This window comes from Salvelinus namaycush, chromosome 31 (genome assembly GCF_016432855.1).
Source record: "Salvelinus namaycush isolate Seneca chromosome 31, SaNama_1.0, whole genome shotgun sequence".
Taxonomy (NCBI): Eukaryota; Metazoa; Chordata; class Actinopteri; order Salmoniformes; family Salmonidae; genus Salvelinus; species Salvelinus namaycush.
The window spans coordinates 25,142,910-25,168,211 of record NC_052337.1 but is presented as its reverse complement, the minus strand read 5'-3'; the positions used below and the strand labels follow the sequence as shown (position 1 = coordinate 25,168,211).

The 25,302-nt window shown below is 39.1% G+C and overlaps 1 protein-coding gene across 2 annotated transcripts in view; it reads left to right on the top strand.

The window, feature by feature from the left end:
* Nucleotides 1-96: 96 nt before the first annotated feature.
* The window catches only part of LOC120025760 (atrial natriuretic peptide receptor 2-like), a 58,617-nt gene continuing 33,411 nt past the window's right edge, over nucleotides 97-25,302 (top strand). For both annotated transcript variants that reach the window (XM_038970377.1, XM_038970375.1), the window contains exons 1-6: nucleotides 97-1,065; nucleotides 14,852-15,033; nucleotides 19,146-19,259; nucleotides 20,058-20,193; nucleotides 20,344-20,438; nucleotides 22,301-22,436. In XM_038970377.1, the coding sequence (XP_038826305.1) occupies nucleotides 366-1,065; nucleotides 14,852-15,033; nucleotides 19,146-19,259; nucleotides 20,058-20,193; nucleotides 20,344-20,438; nucleotides 22,301-22,436 (1,363 nt within the window). In that variant the 5' untranslated portion in view covers nucleotides 97-365. The remainder of the gene's footprint in view (nucleotides 1,066-14,851; nucleotides 15,034-19,145; nucleotides 19,260-20,057; nucleotides 20,194-20,343; nucleotides 20,439-22,300; nucleotides 22,437-25,302) is intronic.

The window sequence follows — 25,302 nt, the reverse complement described above, 5'->3', positions numbered from 1 at the left end:
GGCAGGGGGCGCCTCTTCCTAGTCTTTCTCAGACCTGTGATATGACGTGTGGGGGGCTGCACTGAATGTTTCTGTGATTTAAGTTCCAGTCATTTGGATGGATGTTATCACACTCGGAGGGGCGAGTTAAGGAACATCAGTCCGAGAAATGCGCTGAAGTGAACAACGCACAGAATCACTGCTGGATAACCATTAGAGCAACGTTAAAGATGATACATGACACATGGATTACCTAAACATTTCTTCTATTGACTGAAGTTGCATTTCAATAGAGGCATATGGTTAGGTTTCAGGACAGTAAGGCGTCTTACTAGAACACACGAGGTCCGTTTTCTTGGATTTATTTTATACTACAAATTAAAGCAATGGGATCTAAAACGGATCTTGGATACTGTTTCTTTGTGGCATTCACATACTCTCTCATATCCAGGTGTCGAACGAATATGGGAAATAATATAACAGTTGCGGTGATGCTTCCCGACAATTACCACAAGTATCCCTGGGCTTTGCCTCGGGTTTTCCCAGCAATTATTATGGCGAACGAGAATCTCCAGAAGAAGCACGGAGTTCTCCAAGGCCACTTAATTCAACTCTTGAATTTCAGCACGGAGGATTCAACCGGTGTCTGCGCAGAAAATAGGGCACAGATTATAGCCGTGGATACCAAACTTTATAATAAACCAGATGCTTTCTTTGGACCTGGTTGCGTGTATTCAGTGGCCTCCGTTGGAAGATTTGCATCTCATTGGAAACTCCCATTGATAACTGCGGGAGGAACAGCATATGGGTTTGTTAACAGGGATGAGTACAAAACGATTGTGCGCACCGGGCCCTCGACCACAAAATTGGGAGAATTTGCTAGTATTATTCACGCGCAGTTTAATTGGACCTCTCGTGCCATTCTGATTTTTCACGATGTGAAAAAAGATGACCGACCTCACTACTTCCTCTCTGAAGGAATTTACATAATTTTGAAAGCGGAAAATGTCACAGTTGATGCCTTGCCATATCAAGACTCGCCAAGCTATAAAGAAATCATTACTTTCATGAAAGACCACGGGAGAAGTAAGTCTATAAATTGGCTATTTCTACATATGCAATATGAAATGTAGATGTTCCATTATAAGATAGCCTAAAAATGTGGAACATTGGCTTGATAGTAGGCTAATATGATTTTTGGGCTTACGTTTTTAATTTATGAGTAGCCAGTGTTGGTCATATACACTGAGTGTACAAAACATTAGGAACACTTCCTAATATTGAGTTCACCCCATTTTGCCCTCAATTCGTCGGGTCATGGACTCTACAAGGTGTCGAAAGCGTTCCACAGGGATGCTGGCCCATGTTGACTCCAATGCTTCCCACAGCTGTGTCAAGTTGGCTGGATGTCCTTTGGGTGGTTGATATACACGGGAAACCGTTGAGCGTGATAAACCCAGCAGCGATGCCGTTCTTGACACACTCAAACCGGTGCGCCTGGCACCTACTACCATACCCCGTTTAATATTTTGTCTTGCCCATTTACTCTGTGATGGCACACATACACAATCCATATCTCAATTTTCTCAACGCTTAAAAATCCTTATTTAACTTGTCTCGTCCCCTTCATCTATCTACACTGATTGAAGTGGATTTAACAAGTGAAATCAATAAGAAATCATTGCTTTCACATGGATTCACCTGGTCAGTCTATGCCATGAAAGAGCAGATGTTCCTAATGTTTTGTACACTCAGTGTTAGTCAAAGCATATTCTTACATAGGCCTACAGTGGATTTAAACCTGTTCTTGGAATATTTATTTAATATAATAAAAACATATTTAGTAAGCCTACCTATTTTATTTATTTATTTAGATTTTATTTATTCCAGGGTCTCATTCACCAGGGTCCAGGGTCTCATTCACAATGGTGCCCTGAGAACAAACCACTCACAACATAAATCAATAAAACTGTTAAAAATAAACTAGAAGATACAGCAGATAGACACACCACATCTCAACAACACAAATAAACCACCACAATCAACCAAAACACTTGTAAACCTAAGTGAATTAACTCCTCATCAGCATTCTAAACAGCCCTATTGGCACCAGGGATTCAAGATGTAATGAGGTATTAAAAGTAAAGGCTGATTTGCCTGGGTTGGTAGAGACACGAGGGACCTCAAGAGTTCACCAACCCTGTGAGCGGGTTTGGTGGTCCTTATTTCTGTACTTTAACAGATAAGTGAGATGTGTTGAAAGCTTGTGAAGAAGAGCTTTGTAAACAAAAAGGGAGAAGTGAAGAGATGAACAGTATAGAATGCACTTCTAAACCCAGTATGTGACTTACCAGACCACCATTTATTGCTGTGAACCACCTGTGTAATCACTGAAAGTGTGTTTGTGTGTGAGAGAGAGATTATGTGCCTGCACGCATAGATTTTCTTTCTTTGTTTCTTGTTCAATAGGTCTTTCATACATGTTATTTACAGCATCTATTCCAATTAAGTAGACAGGCATTTTCAGCTGAAACTTAAAAAATGATTGTAAATATTCAGTTTTACCTGTAATAAGGCTAAGGCATTATTATTGTTCATTAATTAGCCTACAATGGCCCAATGTTCATTTCCAATGTCATGCCGTGTTGACTCACACCAGCTTGTTTTCCAGCTCATTCTATTTACAGTTCACCGTTATGTACTTGATGTAGTCTATTGCTTATCTCAAAACAATTAGAAATACATTCTTATCATTACACAAATAGTGTTGATTGTTTACCTAGTGTAAAATCGTAGTGACACACAGCTGTTGTAACATTGTTTCCATGGTAATCCCCACTGTAGAATATGTTATTACATGTTTATTACAACTGGAATGTTGTCATAACATTTTATGAACTCCAAATCTATTTTAGAAATGGTTCATAATCCTCACTACTTGTAATGGGCTGATAAAGCATATAAACAGAGACTCTGCCAAGTCGTAACACACACATCACTCTACATTATAAATCAAATCAAATGTATTTATATAGCCCTTCGTACATCAGCTGATATCTCAAAGTGCTGTACAGAAACCCTGCCTAAAATCCCAAACAGCAAGCAATGCAGGTGTAGAAGCACGGTGGCTAGGAAAAACTCCCTAGAAAGGCCAAAACCTAGGAAGAAACCGAGAGAGGAACCAGGCTATGAGGGGTGGCCAGTCCTCTTCTGGCTGTGCCGGGTGGAGAATATAACAGAACATGGCCAAGATGTTCAAATGTTCATAAATTACCAGCATGGTCAAATAATAATAATCACAGTAGTTGTCGAGGGTGCAGCAAGTCAGCACCTCAGGAGTAAATGTCAGTTGGCTTTTCATAGCCGATCATTAAGAGTATCTCTACCGCTCCTGCGGTCTCTAGAGAGTTGAAAACAGCAGGTCTGGGACAGGTAGCACGTCCGGTGAACAGGTCAGGGTTCCATAGCCGCAGGCAGAACAGTTGAAACTGGAGCAGCAGCACGGCCAGGTGGACTGGGGACAGCAAGGAGTCATCATGCAAGGTAGTCCTGAGGCATGGTCCTAGGGCTCAGGTCCTCCGAGAGAGAGAAAGAAAGAGAAAAAGAGAGAATTAGAGAGAGCATACTTAAATTCACACAGGACACCGGATAAGACAGGAGAAGTACTCCAGATATAACAAACTGACCCTAGCCCCCCGACACATAAACTTCTGCAGCATAAATACTGGAGGCTGAGACAGGAGGGGTCAGGAGACACTGTGGCCCCATCCGATGATACCCCCGGACAGGGCCAAACAGGAAGGATATAACCCCACCCACTTTGCCAAAGCACAGCCCCCACACCACTAGAGGGATATCTTCAACCACCAACTTACCATCCTGAGACAAGGCCGAGTATAGCCCACAAAGATCTCCGCCACGGCACAACCCAAGGGGGGGCGCCAACCCAGACAGGAAGATCACGTCAGTGACTCAACCCACTCAAGTGACGCACCCCTCCTAGGGACGGCATGAAAGAGCACCAGTAAGCCAGTGACTCAGCCCCTGTAATAGGGTTAGAGGCAGAGAATCGCAGTGGAGAGAGGGGAACCGGCCAGCCAGAGACAGCAAGGGCGGTTCATTGCTCCAGAGCCTTTCCGTTCACCTTCACACTCCTGGGCCAGACTACACTCAATCATATGACCCACTGAAGAGATGAGTCTTCAGTAAAGACTTAAAAGTTGAGACCGAGTCTGTGTCTCTCACATGGGTAGGCAGACCATTCCATAAAAATGGAGCTCTATAGGAGAAAGCCCTGCCTCCAGTTGTTTGCTTAGAAATTCTAGGGACAATTAGGAGGCCTGCGTCTTGTGACCGTAGTGTACGTGTAGGTATGTACGGCAGGACCAAATCGGAAAGATAGGTAGGAGCAAGCCCATGTAATGCTTTGTAGGTTAGCAGTAAAACCTTGAAATCAGCCCTTGCCTTAACAGGAAGCCAGTGTAGGGAGACTAGCACTGGAGTAATATGATCAATTTTGGGGGGTTCTAGTCAGGATTCTAGCAGCCGTATTTAGCACTAACTGAAGTTTATTTAGTGATTTATCCGGGTAGCCGGAAAGTAGAGCATTGCAGTAGTCTAACCTAGAAGTAACAAAAGCATGGATTAATTTTTCTGCATCATTTTTGGACAGAAAGTTTCAGATTTTTGCAATGTTACGTAGATGGAAAAAAGCTGTCCTTGAAACAGTCTTGATATGTTCGTCAAAAGAGAGATCAGGGTCCAGAGTAACGCCGAGGTCCTTCACGGTTTTATTTGAGACGGCTTTACAACCATCAAGATTAATTGTCAGATTCAATAGAAGATCTCTTTGTTTCTTGGGACCTAGAACAAGCATCTCTGTTTTGTCCGAGTTTAAAAGTAGAACGTTTTCAGCCATCCACTTCCTTATGTCTGAAACACAGGCTTCTAGCGAGGGCAATTTTGGGGCTTCACCATGTTTCATTGAAATGTACAGCTGTGTGTCATCCGCATAGCAGTGAAAGTTAACATTATGTTTTCAAATGACATCCCCAAGAGGTAAAATATATAGTGAAAACAATAGTGGTCCTAAAACGGAACCTTGAGGAACACCGAAATGTACAGTTGATTTGTCAGTGGACAAACCGTTCACAAGGACAAACTGATATCTTTCCGACAGATAAGATTTAAACCAGGCCAGAACTTGTCCGTGTAGACCAATTTGTGCTTCCAATCTCTCCAAAAGAATGTGGTGATCGATGGTATCAAAGGTAGCACTAAGGTCTAGGAGCACGAGGACAGATGCAGAGCCTCGGTCTGACGCCATTTAAAGGTCATTTACCACCTTCACAAGTGCAGTCTCAGTGCTATGATGGGGTCTAAAACCATGATATAACATATATATAACATATTACATTTACAAATAATATTGTTAGTGATGTAGAGACATTTTGTCTGTAGAGACCCATTAGACCTCTGTCTTAATACAACATGTACTCAGATTTATTGTTTGATGTGGCAAATGACCCATTGTGTTGACACATCTAAGGTTGAAATTGGGTAATTTGTTTGCTACCAGTTATTTGTGAGTGTTTGCTCTCTGTTAATCATCAGGAACAGCCAGCTCACAGTTGCCTTATGCAGCTAGACTTTCTTGTTGTTTACCCTTATCAAGACAATTAAGTGGCATCAATGCTTTTTTTGTCTCAGTTGAATAAATATTTCACAAATTCAGACTAAGTATTTTAGGAATTTGTTGCTTTCAAATTCTTCATATTTGTTGGTAACTCAGATTCCATCAAAATTGGATGCTGCATATCAATAACACAAGGGAATGATGTTAACGATCAATTCTACTGACATAGTTGCATCAGCTAAACAATCACCTTGGGCCATAGTGTTATACTGCAATATCAAAATATCTATACCGATAGAGAGGAATTGGAGTGTTGAAAGTCCAACAGCGAAACACAAATACTGGCAAGTGATATTGATGTGTGCTTTGGCCCAGAACTGTTCTGTTTGTCTGAACCGTCTGATGCTGTGTGTTGGTTAAGGTTCATCTGGAAGAAGTAAAGGCAATAAACTCTTTCACATCATCTGGGAAGATACTGGCCTTTGGTTTTCTTAATAACCCTGAAACATTACTATAACCACAAAATGATACTCTTGGCTCACTGTTTTCATCCATAGTTATTGTCAGGGTACTGATTAGAAATCAGTGGATGAGAAGAACATTATAGACTAGAGTGACTCAGCACTAACCAGCATAGCACAGAATACAGATACGACTGTGTTGTCAATGAGTGATGCATGTAAATGACTGGGTTTATTCGCTTTTAAAGCACTTGAAAAAACTAAGGATGGGAAAACTCCAGGACTGGATGGCATACCAGTGGAAGTATACAAACATTTTTTTGATATACTCAAAGGACCATTATTAGCTTGTTTTAACCACTCCTATATAAATGATAGATTATCAGACACGCAACAAGAAGGTGTGATATCATTATTACTGAAACAGGACCCAAGTGGTATATATAAAGATCCAGTCCATTTAAAAAATTGGAGACCTCTTACACTTCAGTGTTGTGATGCAAAAATCCTAGCAAAATGCTTGGCGCATAGAATAAAAAAAGTTTTGTCAGATATTATTCATCCTAATCAGACAGGTTTTTTACATGGACGATACATTGGAGATAATATAAGGCAAGTACTGGAAACAATAGAACACTATGAAATATCGGGGACACCAGGCCTGGTTTTCATAGCTGATTTTGAAAAGGCTTTTGATAAAGTACGACTGGAGTTTATATATAAATGCCTAGAATATTTCAATTTTGGGGAATCTCTTATAAAATGGGTAAAAATTATGTATAGTAACCCTAGGTGTAAAATAGTAAATAATGGCTACATCTCAGAAAGTTTTAAACTATCTAGAGGAGTAAAACAAGGTTGTCCACTATCGGCATATCTATTTATTATTGCCATCGAAATGTTAGCTGTTAAAATTAGATCAAACATTAATATTAAGGGATTAGAAATCCAGGGCCTAAAAACTAAGGTGTCATTGTACGCTGATGATTCATGTTTTCTTTTAAAACCACAACTAGAATCTCTCCACGGCCTCTTAGAGGATCTAGATACATTTGCTATCCTCTCTGGATTAAAACCAAATTATGATAAATGTACCATATTACGTATTGGATCACTAAAAAATACACATTTTACATTGCCATGTAGTTTACCAATTAAATGGTCTGACGGTGATGTGGACATACTCGGTATACAAATCCCAAAAGAAAGAAATGATCTCACTCCAATAAATTTTTATAGAAAGTTAGCAAAAATAGATAAGATCTTGCTACCATGGAAAGGAAAATACCTGTCTATTTGTGGGAAAATCACCCTGATTAACTCTTTAATCATATCACAGTTTACCTATTTGCTTATGGTTTTGCCTACACCTAGTGACCTGCTTTTTAAATTATATGAACAAAAAATATTCAATTTTATTTGGAACGGCAAGCCAGATAAAATTAAAAGGGCCTATTTATATAACGAATATGAATTCGGAGGGCAGAAATTATTAAATATTAAAGCATTAGACCTCTCACTAAAGGCATCAGTCATACAAAAGTTATACTTAAATCCAAACTGGTTCTCTAGTAGATTGGTACGAATGTCTCATCCTATGTTCAAGAAGGGCCTTTTTCCCTTTATTCAGATTACACCTGCTCACTTTCGGTTGCTTGAAAAGGAAATAATCTCCAAAATATCTTTATTTTTTAAACAAGCCTTAGAAAGTTGGTTGCAATTTCAGTTTAATCCACCTGAAAGGACGGAACAAATAGTACAACAAATCTTGTGGTTAAATTCAAATATAGTAATTGATAAAAAAACTGTATTTATCGAAGAAATGTTTAAAAAAGGTATAATTTTTGTGAATGATATCATAAATAGGACTGGTGGAGTAATGTCACACATGCAGCTAACACAGACATATGGAAATGTCTGCTCTACCCAAAATTACAACCAATTAATTGCAGCATTACCACAAAAATGGAAGAGGCAGGTGGAAGGGGATAAAAGTAAGGAACTTGTATGTCGGCCTTATATTAAAGAACATAAATGGTTAAAAAAAAGTGTGATAAATAAAAACATATACCAATTTCATTTAAGGACCAAAAAACTTACAGCTGTGCCATATAAATTGCAAAATAGTTGGGAAGAGATTTTCGATGTACCCATTCCATGGCACATGGTTTATGAATTGATACGCAAAACAACGCCGGATTCAAAACTTCGAATTTTTCAATTTAAATTATTGTACAAAATTCTTGCAACTAATAGAATGTTATATATATGGGGGATACAATCTTCCCAGCTCTGTAGATTCTGCTGTGAGGAGGCAGAGTCATTAGACCATTTATTTTGGTATTGTCCGCATGTAGCTCGTTTTTGGTCACAGGTCCAGGAATGGTTGAAGAATTGCAACATTTGCGTAGAACTAACGCTACAGATAGCAATACTGGGGGATTTGAAAAGCCATAGTCAATCAATCAATAATATAATAATTATTTTAGCAAAAATGTTTATTTTTAATTTACAATCCGTGGAAGCTATGAGAATAGGAAGATTCAAATCTTTTGTGAAGCATCACAGCACAGTTGAAAAATATATGGCAAATAAAAATCCGAAATGGATGATGTTGGAAGATAGATGGGAAAGGTTGAGTGGAGCTGAAGGGTGGGACTAATAACAAGATAAACAATGTAGGGCATACGGGATCTGTGAAATGTGTATAGGTGCGGAGCTATTGTGAAATAGCACAGTTACAAGTGGAAATCAAACTGGATGGACAACAGAAATAGAGGAAGGACTAAGAACAAACAAGAGAGAACTATTATAAAGTAGACTGTGTCTGTAAAATGTGTATAAGATGTATAAATTGAAGGTAAAAACAGAAATGTTTATCAGTTTACTCCAATTGGGGGATCGGTGGTAGGGTTTGCGGGGAATAATAATAAAGGTATACTCTTTAAAAAAAGTATGTATGTCTATGTAGGTATGTGTATGTATATATGTGTATATGTATGCATACGTGAATGGATATATATATTTACCCAAAAAAATATGGGGGATTGGAAATGATGCAGACAATTACATTGGAAGCAACATTCTTTCCGCAATATTAAGCTGATCCACCCCCCCCAAAAAAAATAATAATAATAAAAAAAAAAAATATCAAAATATCTATACCGATAGAGAGGAATTGGAGTGTTGAAAGTCCAACAGCGAAACACAAATACTGGCAAGTGATATTGATGTGTGCTTTGGCCCAGAACTGTTCTGTTTGTCTGAACCGTCTGATGCTGTGTGTTGGTTAAGGTTCATCTGGAAGAAGTAAAGGCAATAAACTCTTTCACATCATCTGGGAAGATACTGGCCTTTGGTTTTCTCAATAACCCTGAAACATTACTATAACCACAAAATGATACTCTTGGCTCACTGTTTTCATCCATAGTTATTGTCAGGGTACTGATTAGAAATCAGTGGATGAGAAGAACATTATAGACTAGAGTGACTCAGCACTAACCAGCATAGCACAGAATACAGATACGACTGTGTTGTCAATGAGTGATGCATGTAAATGACTGGGTTTATTCGCTTTTAAAGCACTTGAAAAAACTTTTCCAGCAGTAACATTAACAAATAGTGCAATAAACACTGCATATGGTACTTAACTGCTGTCATATCAGGAAAATCATTTTGAAAGCTGCCAAACCTCTTAGCTGAATTATGGGCCCGCCATGGTGAGCTTGGGGTCACGGAAGCTAATGGTTTTGGCATGGCTTGTCCAAGCTTGGAGTTCTGGCTTGACATTCCATTCACATTCATCCCTCTGAGATCACCAACATATAACCACTGGGTTGTCAACCTTTACCTCAACTGTGTGGTCTCTCATTTTGGTCGACGTCTTGACAGTACTGTATAGCGTTGAGTGTTGATTGTTTTTAAGCCAGTTGTTGTCAGGTACAGATTTGTAATGTAAATTGATTCACTCCGACACAGTCCCTCTGATTTTGTGTTCTGAATCTGATGGGAAAACCCTTTGAAGTCTAATTATTAGCCTCCTATCAGATTTGTTCAAATGGTAGAAACATGTAATATCTCCCCAAAAAACATTTACCTGCCTCAAATAAACAAACCTAAACAACCAGACTGAACATGAGGCCAATTATGTTTTCAAAGTCCCACCAGGTTACCTGTGGAGAAAGCTCACACCTTGATCATTTTCAGACCACTAAAAAGCACACATACACTTGAGCTCACAAGTGGCACAGCGGTCTAAGGCTGTGCATCTCTGTGCTAGCGTACACTACAGACACCCTGGTTCAAATCCAGGCTCTATCACAACCGGCTGTGATTGGGAGTCCCATATGGCGGTGCACAATTGGCCCAGTGTCGGCTGGTGTAGGCTGTCATTGTAAATAAGACATATATATATTTATATTTTTTTTAACCTTTATTTAACTAGTCAAGTCAGTAAAGAACAAACTCTTATTTACAATGACGGCCTACCAAAAGGCAAAAGACCTGCGGGGACGGGGACTGGGATTTAAATATATATATATATACTGTATATATATATATATAATATATAAATATAGAACAAAACAAGAGAAACAACACAACATTACATAAAGAGAGACCTAAGACAACAAAGTAGCAAGGCAGCAACACATGACAACACAGCATGGTAGCAACACAACATGACAACATGGTAGCAAAACAACATGGTAGCAGCACAAAACATGGTACAAACATTATTGGGTACAAACAAAAGAACAAAGGGCAAGAAGGTAGAGGCAAGTTCTTAACTGACTTGCTTAGTTAAATAAAGGTAAAAAAATGCCACATGGCTGGAAGGAAGAATACATCAAGCTGTATCCTTTCTTTTGTGGAGGCACATATGTGAATGTTTGTTGCAGACTACGCGAGTGCTAACAGGGTTACCAACATAATGTAGCACAGGTACAATATAGGCCCCTCACTGAAATCACACAAAGTGTGTTTCCTGTAATATATTTATATATATATACAGTACCAGTCAAGAGTCTAGATACACCTACTCATTCAAGGGTTTTTTCTTTATTTGTACTATTTTCTACATTGTAGAATAATAGTGAAGACATCAAAACTATGAAATAACACATGGAATCATGAAGTATCCAAAAAAGTGTTAAACAAATCAAAATATATTTTATATTTGAGATTCTTCAAAGTAGCCACCCTTTGCCTTAATGACAGCTTTGCACACTTTTGGCATTCTCTCAACCAGCTTCATGAGGAATGCTTTTCCAACAGAGTTCCCACATATGCTGAGCACTTGTTGGCTGCTTTTCCTTCACTCTGCAGTCCAACTCATCTCAAACCATCTCAATTGGGTTGAGGTCGGATGATTGTGGAGGCCAGGTCATCTGATGCAGCACTCCATCACTCTCCTTCTTGGTCAAATAGCCCTTATATAGCCTGGAGGTGTGTTTTGGGTCATTGTCCTGTTGAAAAACAAATGATAGTCCCACTAAGCGCAAACCAGATGGGATGGCGTATCGCTGCAGAATGCTGTGGTAGCCATGCTGGTTAAGTGTGCCTTGAATTCGAAATAAATCACGACAGTGTCACCAGCAAAGCACCCCCACACTATCACACCTCCTCCTCCATGCTTCACGGTGGGAACCACACATGCGGAGATCATCCGTTCACCTACTCTGCATCTCACAAAGACACGGCGGCTGGAACCAAAAATCTCAAATTTGGACTCATCAGACCATAGGGCAGATTTCCACTGGTCTAATGTCCATTGCTCATGTTTCTTTGCCCTAGCAAGTCTCTTCTTATTATTGGTGTCCTTTGTAGTGGTTTCTTTGCAGCGTTCGACCATGAAGGCCTGATTCACGCAGTCTACTCTGAACAGTTGATGTTGAGATGTGTTTATTACTTGAACTCTGAGAAGCATTTATTTGGGCTGCAATCTGAGGTGCTGTTATCTCTGATTAACTTATCATCTGCAGCAGAAGTAACTCTGGGTCTTCCTTTCCTTTCCTCATGAGAGCCAGTTTCATCATAGCGTTTGATGGTTTTTGCGACTGCACTTGAAGAAAAGAAAGGAGGACCAAGGCACTCTTCATATAATTAATTAAAATGCCTTTATTAGTATGGCATGTTCAATAGAAACAACGTTTTTTAAAAACCGACGCGTTTCGGCTGCATGGCCTTCGTCAGGGAGTACAAAAAAAGAGAATACAATGTCCTCTTTTGAACAGCTTTTCCAATTAGCCCTAATTGGAAGAGGGAGTGGTTACAAAATTGATTGGACACACCTAGTAAGCAATAAGATACACATTAAAAGGCGAAATACTGTAGCTATGTTATCATAAACATACAACTCCAAGCTAGAAGTATCAGAACACTTAGAAAGGTAGTTCTAACCTTAAATATTACTGGGAGAAGTGTCAAGAATAAGAAAGCAATATATTCCATAGTACACTAGAACACAGCAAAACATGAACAACAGTCTAAACATAGCTGCACTTGAAGAAACTTTAAAAGTTCTTGACATTTTATTAATTGACTGACCTTCATGTCTTAAATTAATGATGGACTGTCATTTCTCTTTGCTTATTTGAGCTGTTCTTGCCATAATATGGACTTGGTCTTTCATCAAATAGGGCTATCTTCTGTATACCACCCCTACCTTGTCACAACACAACTGATTGGCTCAAACGCATTAACTAGGAAAGACATTCCACAAATTAACTTTTAACAAGGCACACATGTTAATTGAAATGCATTCCAGGTGACTACCTCATGAAACTGGTTGAGAGAATGCCAAGAGTGTGTAAAGCTGTCATCAAGGCAAAGAATCTCAAATATAAAATATATTTTGATTTATTTAACACTTTTTTGGTTACTACATGATTCCATATGTGTTATTTCATAGTTTTGATGTCTTCACTATTATTCTACAATGTAGAAAATAGCAAAAATAAAGAAAACCCTGGAATGAGTAGGTGTGTCCAAACTTTTGACTGGTTCTGTACATAAAAAACTCTCAGCATGCATCACATTTGTGTTGTGTGACTGGCTCTTTTCTGTCTATCGTAGATATAAATGTGTTCATGGAAGTTGTGTACAACTTCCTGGAAGAGAACAAAGACATGCGACGAAGGCGTACGTTTCCTAAGTTCTCTTACGAGAGTTGTTAAAGCCCATTTGACAGATTAGACCATGGTAACACAATGGTCTACAAAATAATTATCTCTAAAATGATCTCTGTCATATTTGTATTACACTTTAATAAGTAAGATAGATATTACACAAAACACTGTAAAGTTGATAGTAGTTTCTAAACATGCAATTGTAACGGATGTGAAATGGCTAGCTAGTTAGCGGGTACGCGCTAGTAGCGTTTCAATCAGTTACGTCACTTACTCTGAAACCTAGAAGTAGTGTTGCCCCTTGCTCTGCAAGGGCCGTGGCCTTTGTGGAGCGATGGGTAACGATGCTTCGTGGGCAACCGTTGTTGATGTGTGCAGAAGGTCCCTGGTTCACGCCCATGTCGGGGCGAGGGGACGGTTTAAAGTTATACTGTTACATTGATGCTGTTGACCCGGATCACTGGTTGCTGCGGAAAAGGAGGAGGTTGAAAGGGGGGTGAGTGTAACGGATGTGAAATGGCTAGCTAGTTAGCGGGTATGCGCTACTAGCGTTTCAATCAGTTACGTCACTTGCTCTGAAACCTAGAAGTAGTGTTGCCCCTTGCTCTGCGGCTTTTGTGGAGCGATGGGTAACGACGCTTCGTGGGTGTCAGTTGTTGATGTGTGCAGAGGGTCCCTGGTTCGCGCCCGAGGTCGGGGCGAGGGGACGTACTAAAGTTATACTGTTACACAATTTTGCAGAGACTGTTCCATTGGTCTTCTTTCAAGCGTCACACCTGGGAAAACTACAAATGGAATGTATTCATGATATAGGCTAGGATACTCAGGCGCTTGATTATGAACAGAATGGGATGCATTTAATAGTCATTGCAGCATTAAGTTTCTCTACGTCTAGATGTTGTGTGAGTCATGGGAGCTAATGCTGCCTTCTACTAGAAATGGAGAGTTCAGGTGAGGTGGGCTGGCCGCTAAGTGAAACAAAATGTACCAAACAATTTGATGTGCTTTGTAATAAGTTAAGCCCAGGCAGATCCTTATGATTCCTACAACACAGGTTGACTTTTCCCCTGCCTTTTTGTACATTTGTTTTGGACGATGTCCAGGAGACAGCAGGACTACTTGGCATGGCTCCTTGTGAGCTATGTTGGGAGAGATGAGAGTTGGGGTCTGAGCGGTGTTCTGTGCCGACTTTGGTCTAACAGGAAATGTCTGCTAACTGGGAGGGCTGCCTTAGAGCTGGCAGCAGTCACTATGACATATGCAGCGAATGGAAATAATGCCTACAGACATGCTGTCTATGGAGCAGACTGCATGAAAACAGAATGGGATGGTATTATGTAGGCAGGCGTACAGCACAGACAGTTTTACACGCTCTAAACACACATGCACACTCCCCCTAAATAGCAGACACTGTGCAACTTCAGTAGGCGTACCTACACATGATTACTCTTAACAGCATTCCCCAGAAGTTACTGATTTGGATTGACTTCCATACCTCATGTGGTTCATATCTACATCTAGTCTACCAATGATAAGCAATTAACAAAATGGAGAGGTTTGATAGCTAAAGCAGTTATAGGAAATACAACCATAATTCAGATAAACAGTTATAAGTAACTTTTGTGTTGTGTTTTTTGTCTTCCCTACAGTTGTGTATATCTGCGGGCCTCCAGACACGTTTCTGAATATCATGAAGCTTTTCCAGAGTGAGATCCCAGACCCTGAGAACTACGCCATCTTCTATCTGGACGTGTTTGCTGAAAGCCTAACGGAGCGCAAACCCTGGCTGAACAACGACAGCCTCTGGATTGATCCCATCAAGGTCTTCAAGGTACACTGCACTGACAGACTGACAGGCAGACAGACAGACAAACATGGATGGAGACTGTGAAATATTCCTTCCATTTCATTCATTACGTTTGATTAATTAAATTTATTGCAGAATCCTTTTTGAGTAATTGTGTCCAAATACTCTGTCAATTAGTTGGTGCTGAATTGTCAGTTCTTTTCCCCCTTCGGTAATTGGAACCAGACAGGATTACAAGTCTGAAACTGCCATTTGGCATGTGAAATGGATGTCTTTCACTGAGGAAATTCAATTCAAAACCTCTCATTCGTGTGTGAATCAGCGGCCTGTCCATCAAAAGAATACTTTCGTACCCCTCTGTTCCAACTGAACCTGTATTAAAGGGAACACAAAGTTCATCAAGTTGACTGAGGTTGACCCACATGTAGCCTACGTGTATGAATTACTGTAAAGTTTTATCTTAAAACATAAAAAATGTTTATAAACAGTAAACAAATACAAATTGCATGAGGTACAATGTATATGTTTGTTGTTTGTCACCAGCCATTGACAACCAGCTTGGAACAATTTTGGTTCACTGATCCATAACCTAACAGTTAATGAGCTAACCCAGCCCTGCCTTCTACAGTAGGCATACAGGGCTACATCACATCCTTTTAATCCTACCCACAAATTTCCCCTAAACCAGGCTAACACACTGCATTCAAGTCAGAACTGACCTTTGCTTATAATAACAATTAGTGATCACCACAAATTGCAAAAGGAAATTGCAACATGCAAACGTCATAATGGTTCTGACTCCGGCAGGCAATAATCTGTAGAAAGGTCATAATTTACTCCCTGCCTCCTCCCCGTCTCTGCTTGGACTTTAATACTTGGATGGACTTAATGAAGGAGAAAGTGTTTTTTTCAGCTTAAAGCCACTTACTTATGCATATTAATGTGTCGAAAAATAAGTGAGTGGGGGTACAGATGCTCCTCTTCCAATTTGTCTGTTAAATGTCACTGACTGCACTGCAGTTACTGTAGTCACCTACTTAGTATTGGGAATGTGGATTCCGGTGTTGAACTCCAAATGAAAGGTGCTATGAATGGCTTTGGATTGATAAAGAAAAGTTAGGCTAATTAACTTGACTGAGTCATCTTAATTAGTAAGTGGTGTAAAACGTGTCTGCCATTGTCTGGCAATTGCAAATGTTTTTCTGAAGTGTTACAATACAAAAGTTTAGGATTGAGATATCAGACTGAATATCAAGGCACTTACAGTGCCTTCAGAATGTATTCACACCCCTTTACTTTTTCCACATTTTGTTGTTACATCCTGAATTTAAAGGTGTGTCACTGATCTACACACAAATACCCCATAATGTCAAAGTGGAATTTTGTTTGTAGAAAAAAATATATATATATAAAAAATGAAAAGCTGAATATTCCTTTGAGTTTGATGAAGTTATTAATTAGGCTTTGGATGGTGTATCAATACACACAGTCACTATAAAGATACTTCTTCCTAACTAAGTTGCGGTAAGGGAAACGAAACGGTTTTATTATCAGAAAAATTACGATGGAACAACATTGTAGTTACTCCACTTAAAGGATAGAGTGAAAAGAAGGAAGCCTGTACAGAATAAAAAATATACCAATGCATGCATCCTGTTTGCTACAAGGCACTTAAGTAATACTGCAAAAAATGTGTCAAAGAAATTATCTTTTTGTCCTGAATACAAAGCATTATGTTTAGGGCAAATCCAACAAAACACATCACTGAGTACCACTCTTCATATTTTTAAGCATGGTGGTGGCTGCATCATGTTATGGGTATGTTTGTCATCAGCAAGGACTAGGGAGTTTTAAAAGAGAAACGGAATACAGCTCAGCACAGGCAAAATCCTAGACGAAAACCTGGTTCAGTCTGCTTCCCAACAGCCACTGGAAGTCATTCACCTTTCAGCAGGACATAACCTAAAACGCAAGGCCAAATATACATTGGAGTTGCTTACCAAGATGACATTGAATGTTCTTGAGTGGCCTAGTTAAAGTTTTGACTTAAATCGGCTTGAAAATCTATGGCAAGACTTGAAAATGGCTTTCTAGCAATGATCAACAACCAACTTGACAGAGCTTGAATAATTGTAAAAATAATAATAGGTAAATATTGTACAATACGGGTGTGTAAAGCTCTTAGAGACTTACCCAGAAAGACTCACAGCTGTAATTGCTGCCAAAGGTGTTTCTAAAAATGTATTGACTCAAGGGTTGAATACTTATCTTATCAAGATATTAGTATTTTATTTTTCATAAATGTTTTATAAATGTTAGAATTTTTCTTCCACTGAGTATTTTGTGTAGATCGTTGACAAAAATGAGAACTAAATCCATTTTAATCCCACTTTATAACACAATAACATGTGGCAAAAATCAAGGGGTGTGAATACTTTCTGAAGGCACTGTAGATGGAGATAGTGGGACACACTAGATGGAAAAACATATTATGTATATATTTCCAAACATGGCTATTTTTCTTCTTACTACTTTTCTATTACTTATTATGTACTTTTTCTTATAAATGTGTACTGCACTGTTGAGAGCTTGTAAGGTATCTTTGACCAACAGACGCATATCTGTATTCCAAGTCATGTGAAATCCATAGATTAGGCCCTAATTAATTTTTTTCAATTGACTGATTTCCTCATATGAACTGTAACTCAGTAAAATGGCAATATGCTGCACATAGAACGTTGATTGCTTTTGGAAGTTGGTTGTGGGTTGTTGATCATTACTGTGTCGAGCCATTCAGCAGGATGAAGCTTATTTCAGTATATCAAGGCACAGTACAAGTCAAAACTCAAGTGATGACCTTATATTGAGTCTTTGGCAGAAATTGTGCTTTTCCATCCAGACATAATCAAACAATATGCAACAAGTCACAACTGCAGTGTAATAGCACATTTGTAACAAGTGGTGCAACTAGAAATGAGGGATAACATAAGCAATATACAGAGTTACAACAGCTGCTCTTCTATGTTTTTGCCTTCTCTTCAAGACATGTCAATAAGTTTAAGTGCATTTGGATACAGCAGATTATGTATTCTTCACTATAAATAATGTTGTTGCTGTTTACTCATAATGGACTTTTAATTAGACCGTTTAGATTATAAAAGAGGAGACATCTGTTCGTAATTAATCCTACTTCTGGTGTTTACAATACACTTCAAATGTAATGTTTATCATTGACATTTCCACCCAGTAGGAAATCACTCTGCATACCGTTATAAATCTGTCAAACAGTAGTTGGTACATGTTTATGATGCTCTGGGTGTAATTCCAGGCACGTCAGTTGGGTATGGCAGCTCAACACCAACAATTTAAAATAGGATACTAAAATCATTCCAATCCCGATTAAAAGGAAAATGCAGTTTAGAGGTATTAGGTTCTGATTTTAGGACCATGCAGATGCATGGAAGCGGGGAGGGAGGCGGTTTGTATGGCTGGCTGGCTTTATGAAGAGTGCAGCTGCAGGGACCTGTGCAGAGGTAAAGATGGCTGTACTAGATTGCTTTGGCTAGGTAACTGCTGTTTGACTTGACATGAAACTAGAGTTTAATCCAGGTGCTGAGCTAGTGCGTAGCATCAAATTATTGTGTGACGTGTTTGTAGAATGTATAGCTTTGGGACACAACATCGAGAGTCTGTATATTAGTTGGGACTCCCTGAGTTGTGAATTGTTTTGGTGGGTTGCGACTACACCAAATAAACCTTTCCTGTCAACCCAGGTATATGTATAATTTCTAGGAACTCTACCCACCAGACGTGAAGTGAAATGTGTCCCTCGCTATCAAATAAACATATGAATCCAACTTTTGTCAAAACCGTACCATATTCCTGCTGTGTAGACAGTGGTAGATTTTGTGGTAGGAAGTCTCACGTGAATTGCCCGATCTGCTGTTTGGACAAAAGTTGGATTCATGTTTATTTGATAGTGAACGATGCACAACTCAGGGAGTCCAAGCAATACACAGACTACCGATGTTGTGTCCCAAAGCGAAGTCCCCTATTGACTGAGGTTGAAATTACGTCCCTGTGTAATTCCCCAGGAATGCTCCACTTTCTCATTGTTGTCTCTCTCTTCCTCCCAGTCTGTGTTGGTAATAACATACAGGGAGCCTGATAATCCAGAGTACAAACAGTTTCAAGATGAGCTCCACATTAGAGCTCAGAAGGACTTTGATGTGAACATTGAACCCTCTCTGGTAAGTTGTTTGAAATCATGCCACATCTCAGCATCAGAGCCACAAAGTTTATTTGTTGAAAGGCTTTAACACCTTTGATAGGATTCTCCACACTAGAAAAAAGCACTGTGTTTTTGAAATATCTTTCAAAGAACCCGAGAGATCATAAAGCAGATCATTTATGCATAGTTATTAATGGACTTCTTTGATTCATGAAAAACTTCACTCTTCTTTGTGAAGATGTATAGCCTTTTGGCAGACTAAGTGTATGCAAACAGATATTTAACTAGAGACAGCCATAGACCCATGCCTATAGGGGTCAAGGTAGAATTCCAGGCAAATAGTAAACGAAGTCAATCAATCAATCAAATGTTATTTGTCACATGCTTCGTAAACAACAGGTGAAATGCTTACATACAGGCAATGCAGAGAGAACATTTTTGAAATAATAGAAAAATAACAACACAAGGAATAGATACACAATGAGTAACAATAACTTGACTATATACACGGGGTACCAGTACCGAGTTGATGTGCACGGGCACAAGGTAATTGAGATAGATATGTACATATAGGTAGTGGTAAAGTGACTAGGCAACAGGATAGATAATAAGCAGTAGCAGCAGCATATGTGATGAGTCAAATGCAACAAGGGTCAATGCAGATAATCCAGGTAGCTATTTGGTTAACTATTTAGCAGTCTTATGGCTTGGGGGTAGAAGCTGTTCAGGTTCCTGTTGGTTCCAGACTTGTTTCAGACATGAAGATCATGAAGACTACTCTCTTGTTGGCTTATGTACAGACCTCCATTCCTTTCAGATGGATTTCATCGCTGGCTGCTTCTATGATGGCTTTGTGATGTATGCTAAGGCCTTGGAGGACACGCTAGCTGAGGGGGGCTCCCAGAACGATGGAATCAGCATCACACAGAAGATGCAAAACCTGCGATTCTGGGGTGAATATTATGAGTTGATCATGGTGATGTTTTTAGTTGACTTTGCATTCATCTATTTGGTGTCAATTGGTAAGGAAAAAGGTATTGTATTTGTTAAACCCATTGTTGCATTATGAGTGATATGAAATGTGAAGGTTTTCTGTGTTTAAGGGGTTACAGGACTTGTGACCACAGACAAAAACAATGCCAGGAACACTGATTTTAACCTCTGGGCAATGACAAACCAGGAATCTGGAGAGTATGGGGTAAGTGATACTTCTGCAGGTAGATCAATTTAAGCAAGACATCTAAAGCTTTTCTATTTTAGAAGCCACTCACAGAAAGACAACTTGCTATTTTGTTTTCATGCTTTGTTTTTCTGGCAAGTTAACTGTACAGTTGTGTTAAAGTCATGATACTTATTACTATTTCAAAAAGGGCCAATAGTTTATAAACATTACACAATACATTTGTTGCTAATTTACCATAGTGGTAGACATGAGCTACATGTAATGATGTCATGCAAATATGCTTTAACGAATGGCCATATGTTCACTATGACAAAGGTACTTTTAGGTTAGTTTTGAGTGTGATTTACAAGATAATCATTAAGAGTTCTCCAAGTAAACATTTGGCATTATCAATATGTCTTTTCCTATGTGAACTTTCAATAACAGTGTTCATTTTCAAATTCCTGCTTTTACAATATCCCACAGAGGTGATGAGGGATGCAGATGATTTATACAGTCTTATTTATAGTTATTGTTTATGGCTCTAGCCAACATTTCCATAGACATTTATATTTCTAAACTACAAAAATATATGTTGTCAAAAGATATTTTTTTTTACTTTATGGTTTTTATTTTTGAAATTTCAGTGGTAAATACTAGTAATGAGTGAGAGCAGTGCTTTTGGGGGACCGGTCTAATCTGTTACAGATGTTACAGTTGCTGTAATTACTGTAACAACAATTTCCCTCGAAATTCCTCTCCGCATAATGAATTATGTGGAGCTGAAATCCCAATGCTTTGCTTGGGAATTGCCAATATGCCATCAATGTAATTAAAAGCAAATGTTCAACATCATGCAAAGGCTAAGGGCTATTACTGTTTGGGAGATACAGTATTCTGGAGTACAGTACTCTTTTAATGATAAGATGTGTAAAAAACAAAAATTTCCCTCAAATTCAAATGAAGATATTTGTTTATCTTGTCTTGTGCTCTACAAACACTTCCATGACTCTCTGAACTGTTCCAGAGTTGCTCTCTGGAGGACAAAAAAATTCCAGGTCGATCAGAGTCCACTAACCTAACCAAAACTTCCCGATGTGAATAAATAGCTGATTAGAAAGACACGGTTCTGTAGAAACCAGCAACTAGTGAATCCATTGATAAATGGTTGAGTTGAGTGGTCCTCCTGCTCCACAACAAACTGTTACAACCTGCATTGTTTTTACATCCCTCTGAGTGGGGCTGCCCTTCCCCTTCACAGACTGGCTATTAATGAGACCCAACATGCCTGTCTGGCCCTCCACTAAGGAGGCAGGCTAAATTGACATTCTCCAGCGGCTGGTTAGAGACATGGGAGTCATGTTTCACAATGCCCTTTTGTGAAAATGGAAGCTATTGACTGGGCTGACAAATCCCATAGCATCAAACAATAAACCTCCCATTGCTAGAGCTGAAAGGCCACCGTTTCTCAGACAACCTTTTCCAAACAGCTAATTTGTCTGAAAAGTGACAGTTCTGTTAAGTCAACAATATCGTGTCTTGCTATACGTATTAGTATATGTTAATGTTGAATATTTTAGTCACATAGTTATTTATTATGGACGTGCCCCAAAAAAGCATGCCAAAGATTTGCTTTCTTCACTGATGGGCTTGTTTTAAAGGCACTGAACAAGAGTAACAGCTATTTTAATATGCAGCTTTAATGCTACTGTGAATTTAAACAGGCACTCATTAGAGTAATACTGTGCTTTGTGCTCTTATTTGAAGTGGGAGAAAAACAGCTCATTTTAATTAGGTAAATGCTCCATTTTCATCCCTCTGAATGTATCATTTGGTCATGGGAATTTCTGCCATCGCATTTGTAAAAATTGCATAAGCGTTTTCTTGATGTTTTGCAGCTTGTGGCCCATTACAATGGAACTAACAAAGAGATCATCTGGTCCTCAACGGAGAGGATTCATTGGCCCAAAGGAAGCCCACCTCTGGATAACCCACCGTGCGTCTTTTCTTTTGATGACCCCACCTGTGCTGATGGTATGTAAAGTAGGCTGGCTCCTGTACAAGTGATTCATAGTTAAGTCAGGTGCTTATATAGTAGTACAGCAGTTTGACTAATTCTGCTACATGTTATCTGCGTTGATTCTATTTCATGTGCAACATGGTTTTTCATGGAAGGAACATATGGATGAAAAAATGTGACTACTGTAGAAGGAGCAACACTTGTTATGAAGTAATATACATGCATTAGCTAATAAATAATATTTAGGTAGTCCACTGTAATGTGTTGATATGGTATCTATAGATATTGAATGAGGGGGAGAGTGATGAGAAGTAACAATCTCTCCAAATAGAGTCCATCCACAAATAATTATCTGACTTGTGAGTCTGGCTGTCTCAGTGGTATATGAGGAAGACAGGAGGGAGACACTCATGCACAATGATATACTACAGTATGCCTGCTGAACAAGGTTAAGAGGCAAACAGGATTCTGCCTTGTCTAGGAATGACCTTCTGACTCAGTTAGCATGAGTTGGACGGAAGGAGAACTGTAATGGAGCCACGCAGAGGGTCACTTATAGGAGGATGGTTGAAAAAGGCACATTTGAAAAACTGCGGTGATGCAGCAAGTGGTGCGTTACATATATCTTCAAGACACCAATTTAGGCCAGTTTGCTTAATTTAGGCCAGTGTGAGTTTAATTTAGGCCTGTGTGAGTTTAATTTAGGATAATGTGAGTTTAATTTAGGCCAGTGTGAGTTTAATTTAGGCCAGTGTGAGCTTAATTTAGGCCAGTGTGAGTTTAATTTAGGCCAGTGTGAGTGTAATTTAGGACAGTGTGAGTTTAATTTAGGTTAGTGTGAGTTTAATTTAGGGCAGTGTGAGCTTAATTTAGGCCAGTGTGAGTTTAATTTAGGCCAGTGTGAGTTTAATTTAGGATAATGTGAGTTTAATTTAGGCCAGTGTGAGTTTAATTTAGGCCAGTGTGAGCTTAATTTAGGCCAGTGTGAGTTTAATTTAGGCCAGTGTGAGTTTAATTTAGGTTAGTGTGAGTTTAATTTAGGCCAGTGTGAGTTTAATTTAGGGCAGTGTGAGCTTAATTTAGGCCAGTGTGAGCTTAATTTAGCCCAGTGTGAATTTAATTTAGGACAGTGTGAGCTTAATTTAGGCCAGTGTGAGTTTAATTTAGGCCAGTGTGAGCTTAATTTAGGCCAGAGTGAGCTTAATTTAGGCCAGTGTGAGTTTAATTTAGGACAGTGTGAGTTTATTTTAGGTTAATGTGAGTTTAATTTAGGCCAGTGTGAGTTTAATTTAGGCCAGTGTGAGCTTAATTTAGCCCAGTGTGAGTTTAATTTAGGCCAGTGTGAGTTTAATTTAGGACAGTGTGAGCTTAATTTAGGCCAGTGTGAGTTTAATTTTGGCCAGTGTGAGTTTAATTTAGGCCAGTGTGGGCTTAATTTAGGCCAGTGTGAGTTTAATTTAGGCCAGTGTGAGTTTAATTTAGGACAGTGTGAGTTTAATTTAGGCCAGTGTGAGCTTAATTTAGGTTAGTGTGAGCTTAATTTAGGCTAGTGTGGAAGTACAATATGTTATTTTTAGGAAATGTTACTGGTGGATATTATGTCTGTATGTGCTGGCTAATATAGAATACCCTAAAACTACAATGAAACGGTGAGTCTCAAATAGCCGCCTGTTCCTTTTAATAGCCAGGCAACGGCACACATTTCAGCAGATAAAAGCCTGTTTCTGTCATGATCGTTATAAGGAGTGGACCAAGATGCAGCGTGGTATGTTTCCATCCTTTTATTTGGAAGAGAAACTTAAAGAAGAGAAACTTAAAGAACAAAACCACGAACAAACGCAACGTGAAGCTCAGAGTCGTGCTCACAGGCAACTATACCTAGACAAGATCCCACAAAGCACAATGGGGAAATGGCTACCTAAATATGATCCCCAATCAGAGACAACGATAAACAGCTGCCTCTGATTGGGAACCATACCAGGCCAACATAGAAATATAATTCCCCTAGATAACCCACCCTTAATCACACCCCGACCTAACCAACATAGAGAATAAACAGCTCTCTATGGTCAGGGCGTGACAGTTTCAAATAAACGCCTGGTCTAAATTAATTATTTACAAGGTTACCATAATATTACTAAAAGTATCCCTGAGAGCTCGATTTTGGGACCTGTCCTCTACTATTTATATAAATAATATTGGTCTATTTTCAAACACCTGCAACATTCATCTGTATGCAGATGTCACTGTTATGTATGCCATTGCCCCTATGGCTGACCAGGCTATGTTGGAGCTGCAATCTGATTTTGTTGCCTTGCAGAAAGTCCTTGTTAATAAAAAATTGGTACTTAATGCAGGAAAACTAAATGTATGCTGTTTTCTAATTATATTTCAGATGGCTTACACATTCATGCATTGGTTGGTTCTTTCATCGAGCAGGTTCCCTCCTATAAATATCTGGGGTTTTGGATTGATAATAATTTGATGTTTTAAAAACATACAGATGAGCTTTAAAGTTGGCTTCTTTTATAGAAATATATCATCCTTCTCCCTGAACAGCAGAAGGCAGATTGTACAGTCAACTTTCCTGCCAGTTCTTGACTACGGTGACACCATTTATCGGAATGCAGCAGCCACTACTCTTAAACCTCTGGATGTCGTCAACCATAGTGCCCTTCGCTTTATCACAGGTGATAGTTTTAATACGCATCACTGCATCCTGTGTCAAAAGGTTGGCTGGTCCTTATTAAAGTCCCGTAGATCACTTCATTACTACATTTTTGTTTACAAAGCTCTACTATACACGCTTCCGAATGACCTAACTTCGTTGTTAAAGTATAAAAACACAAGACACCAAACCCGTTCACAGGTTTGGTTAAC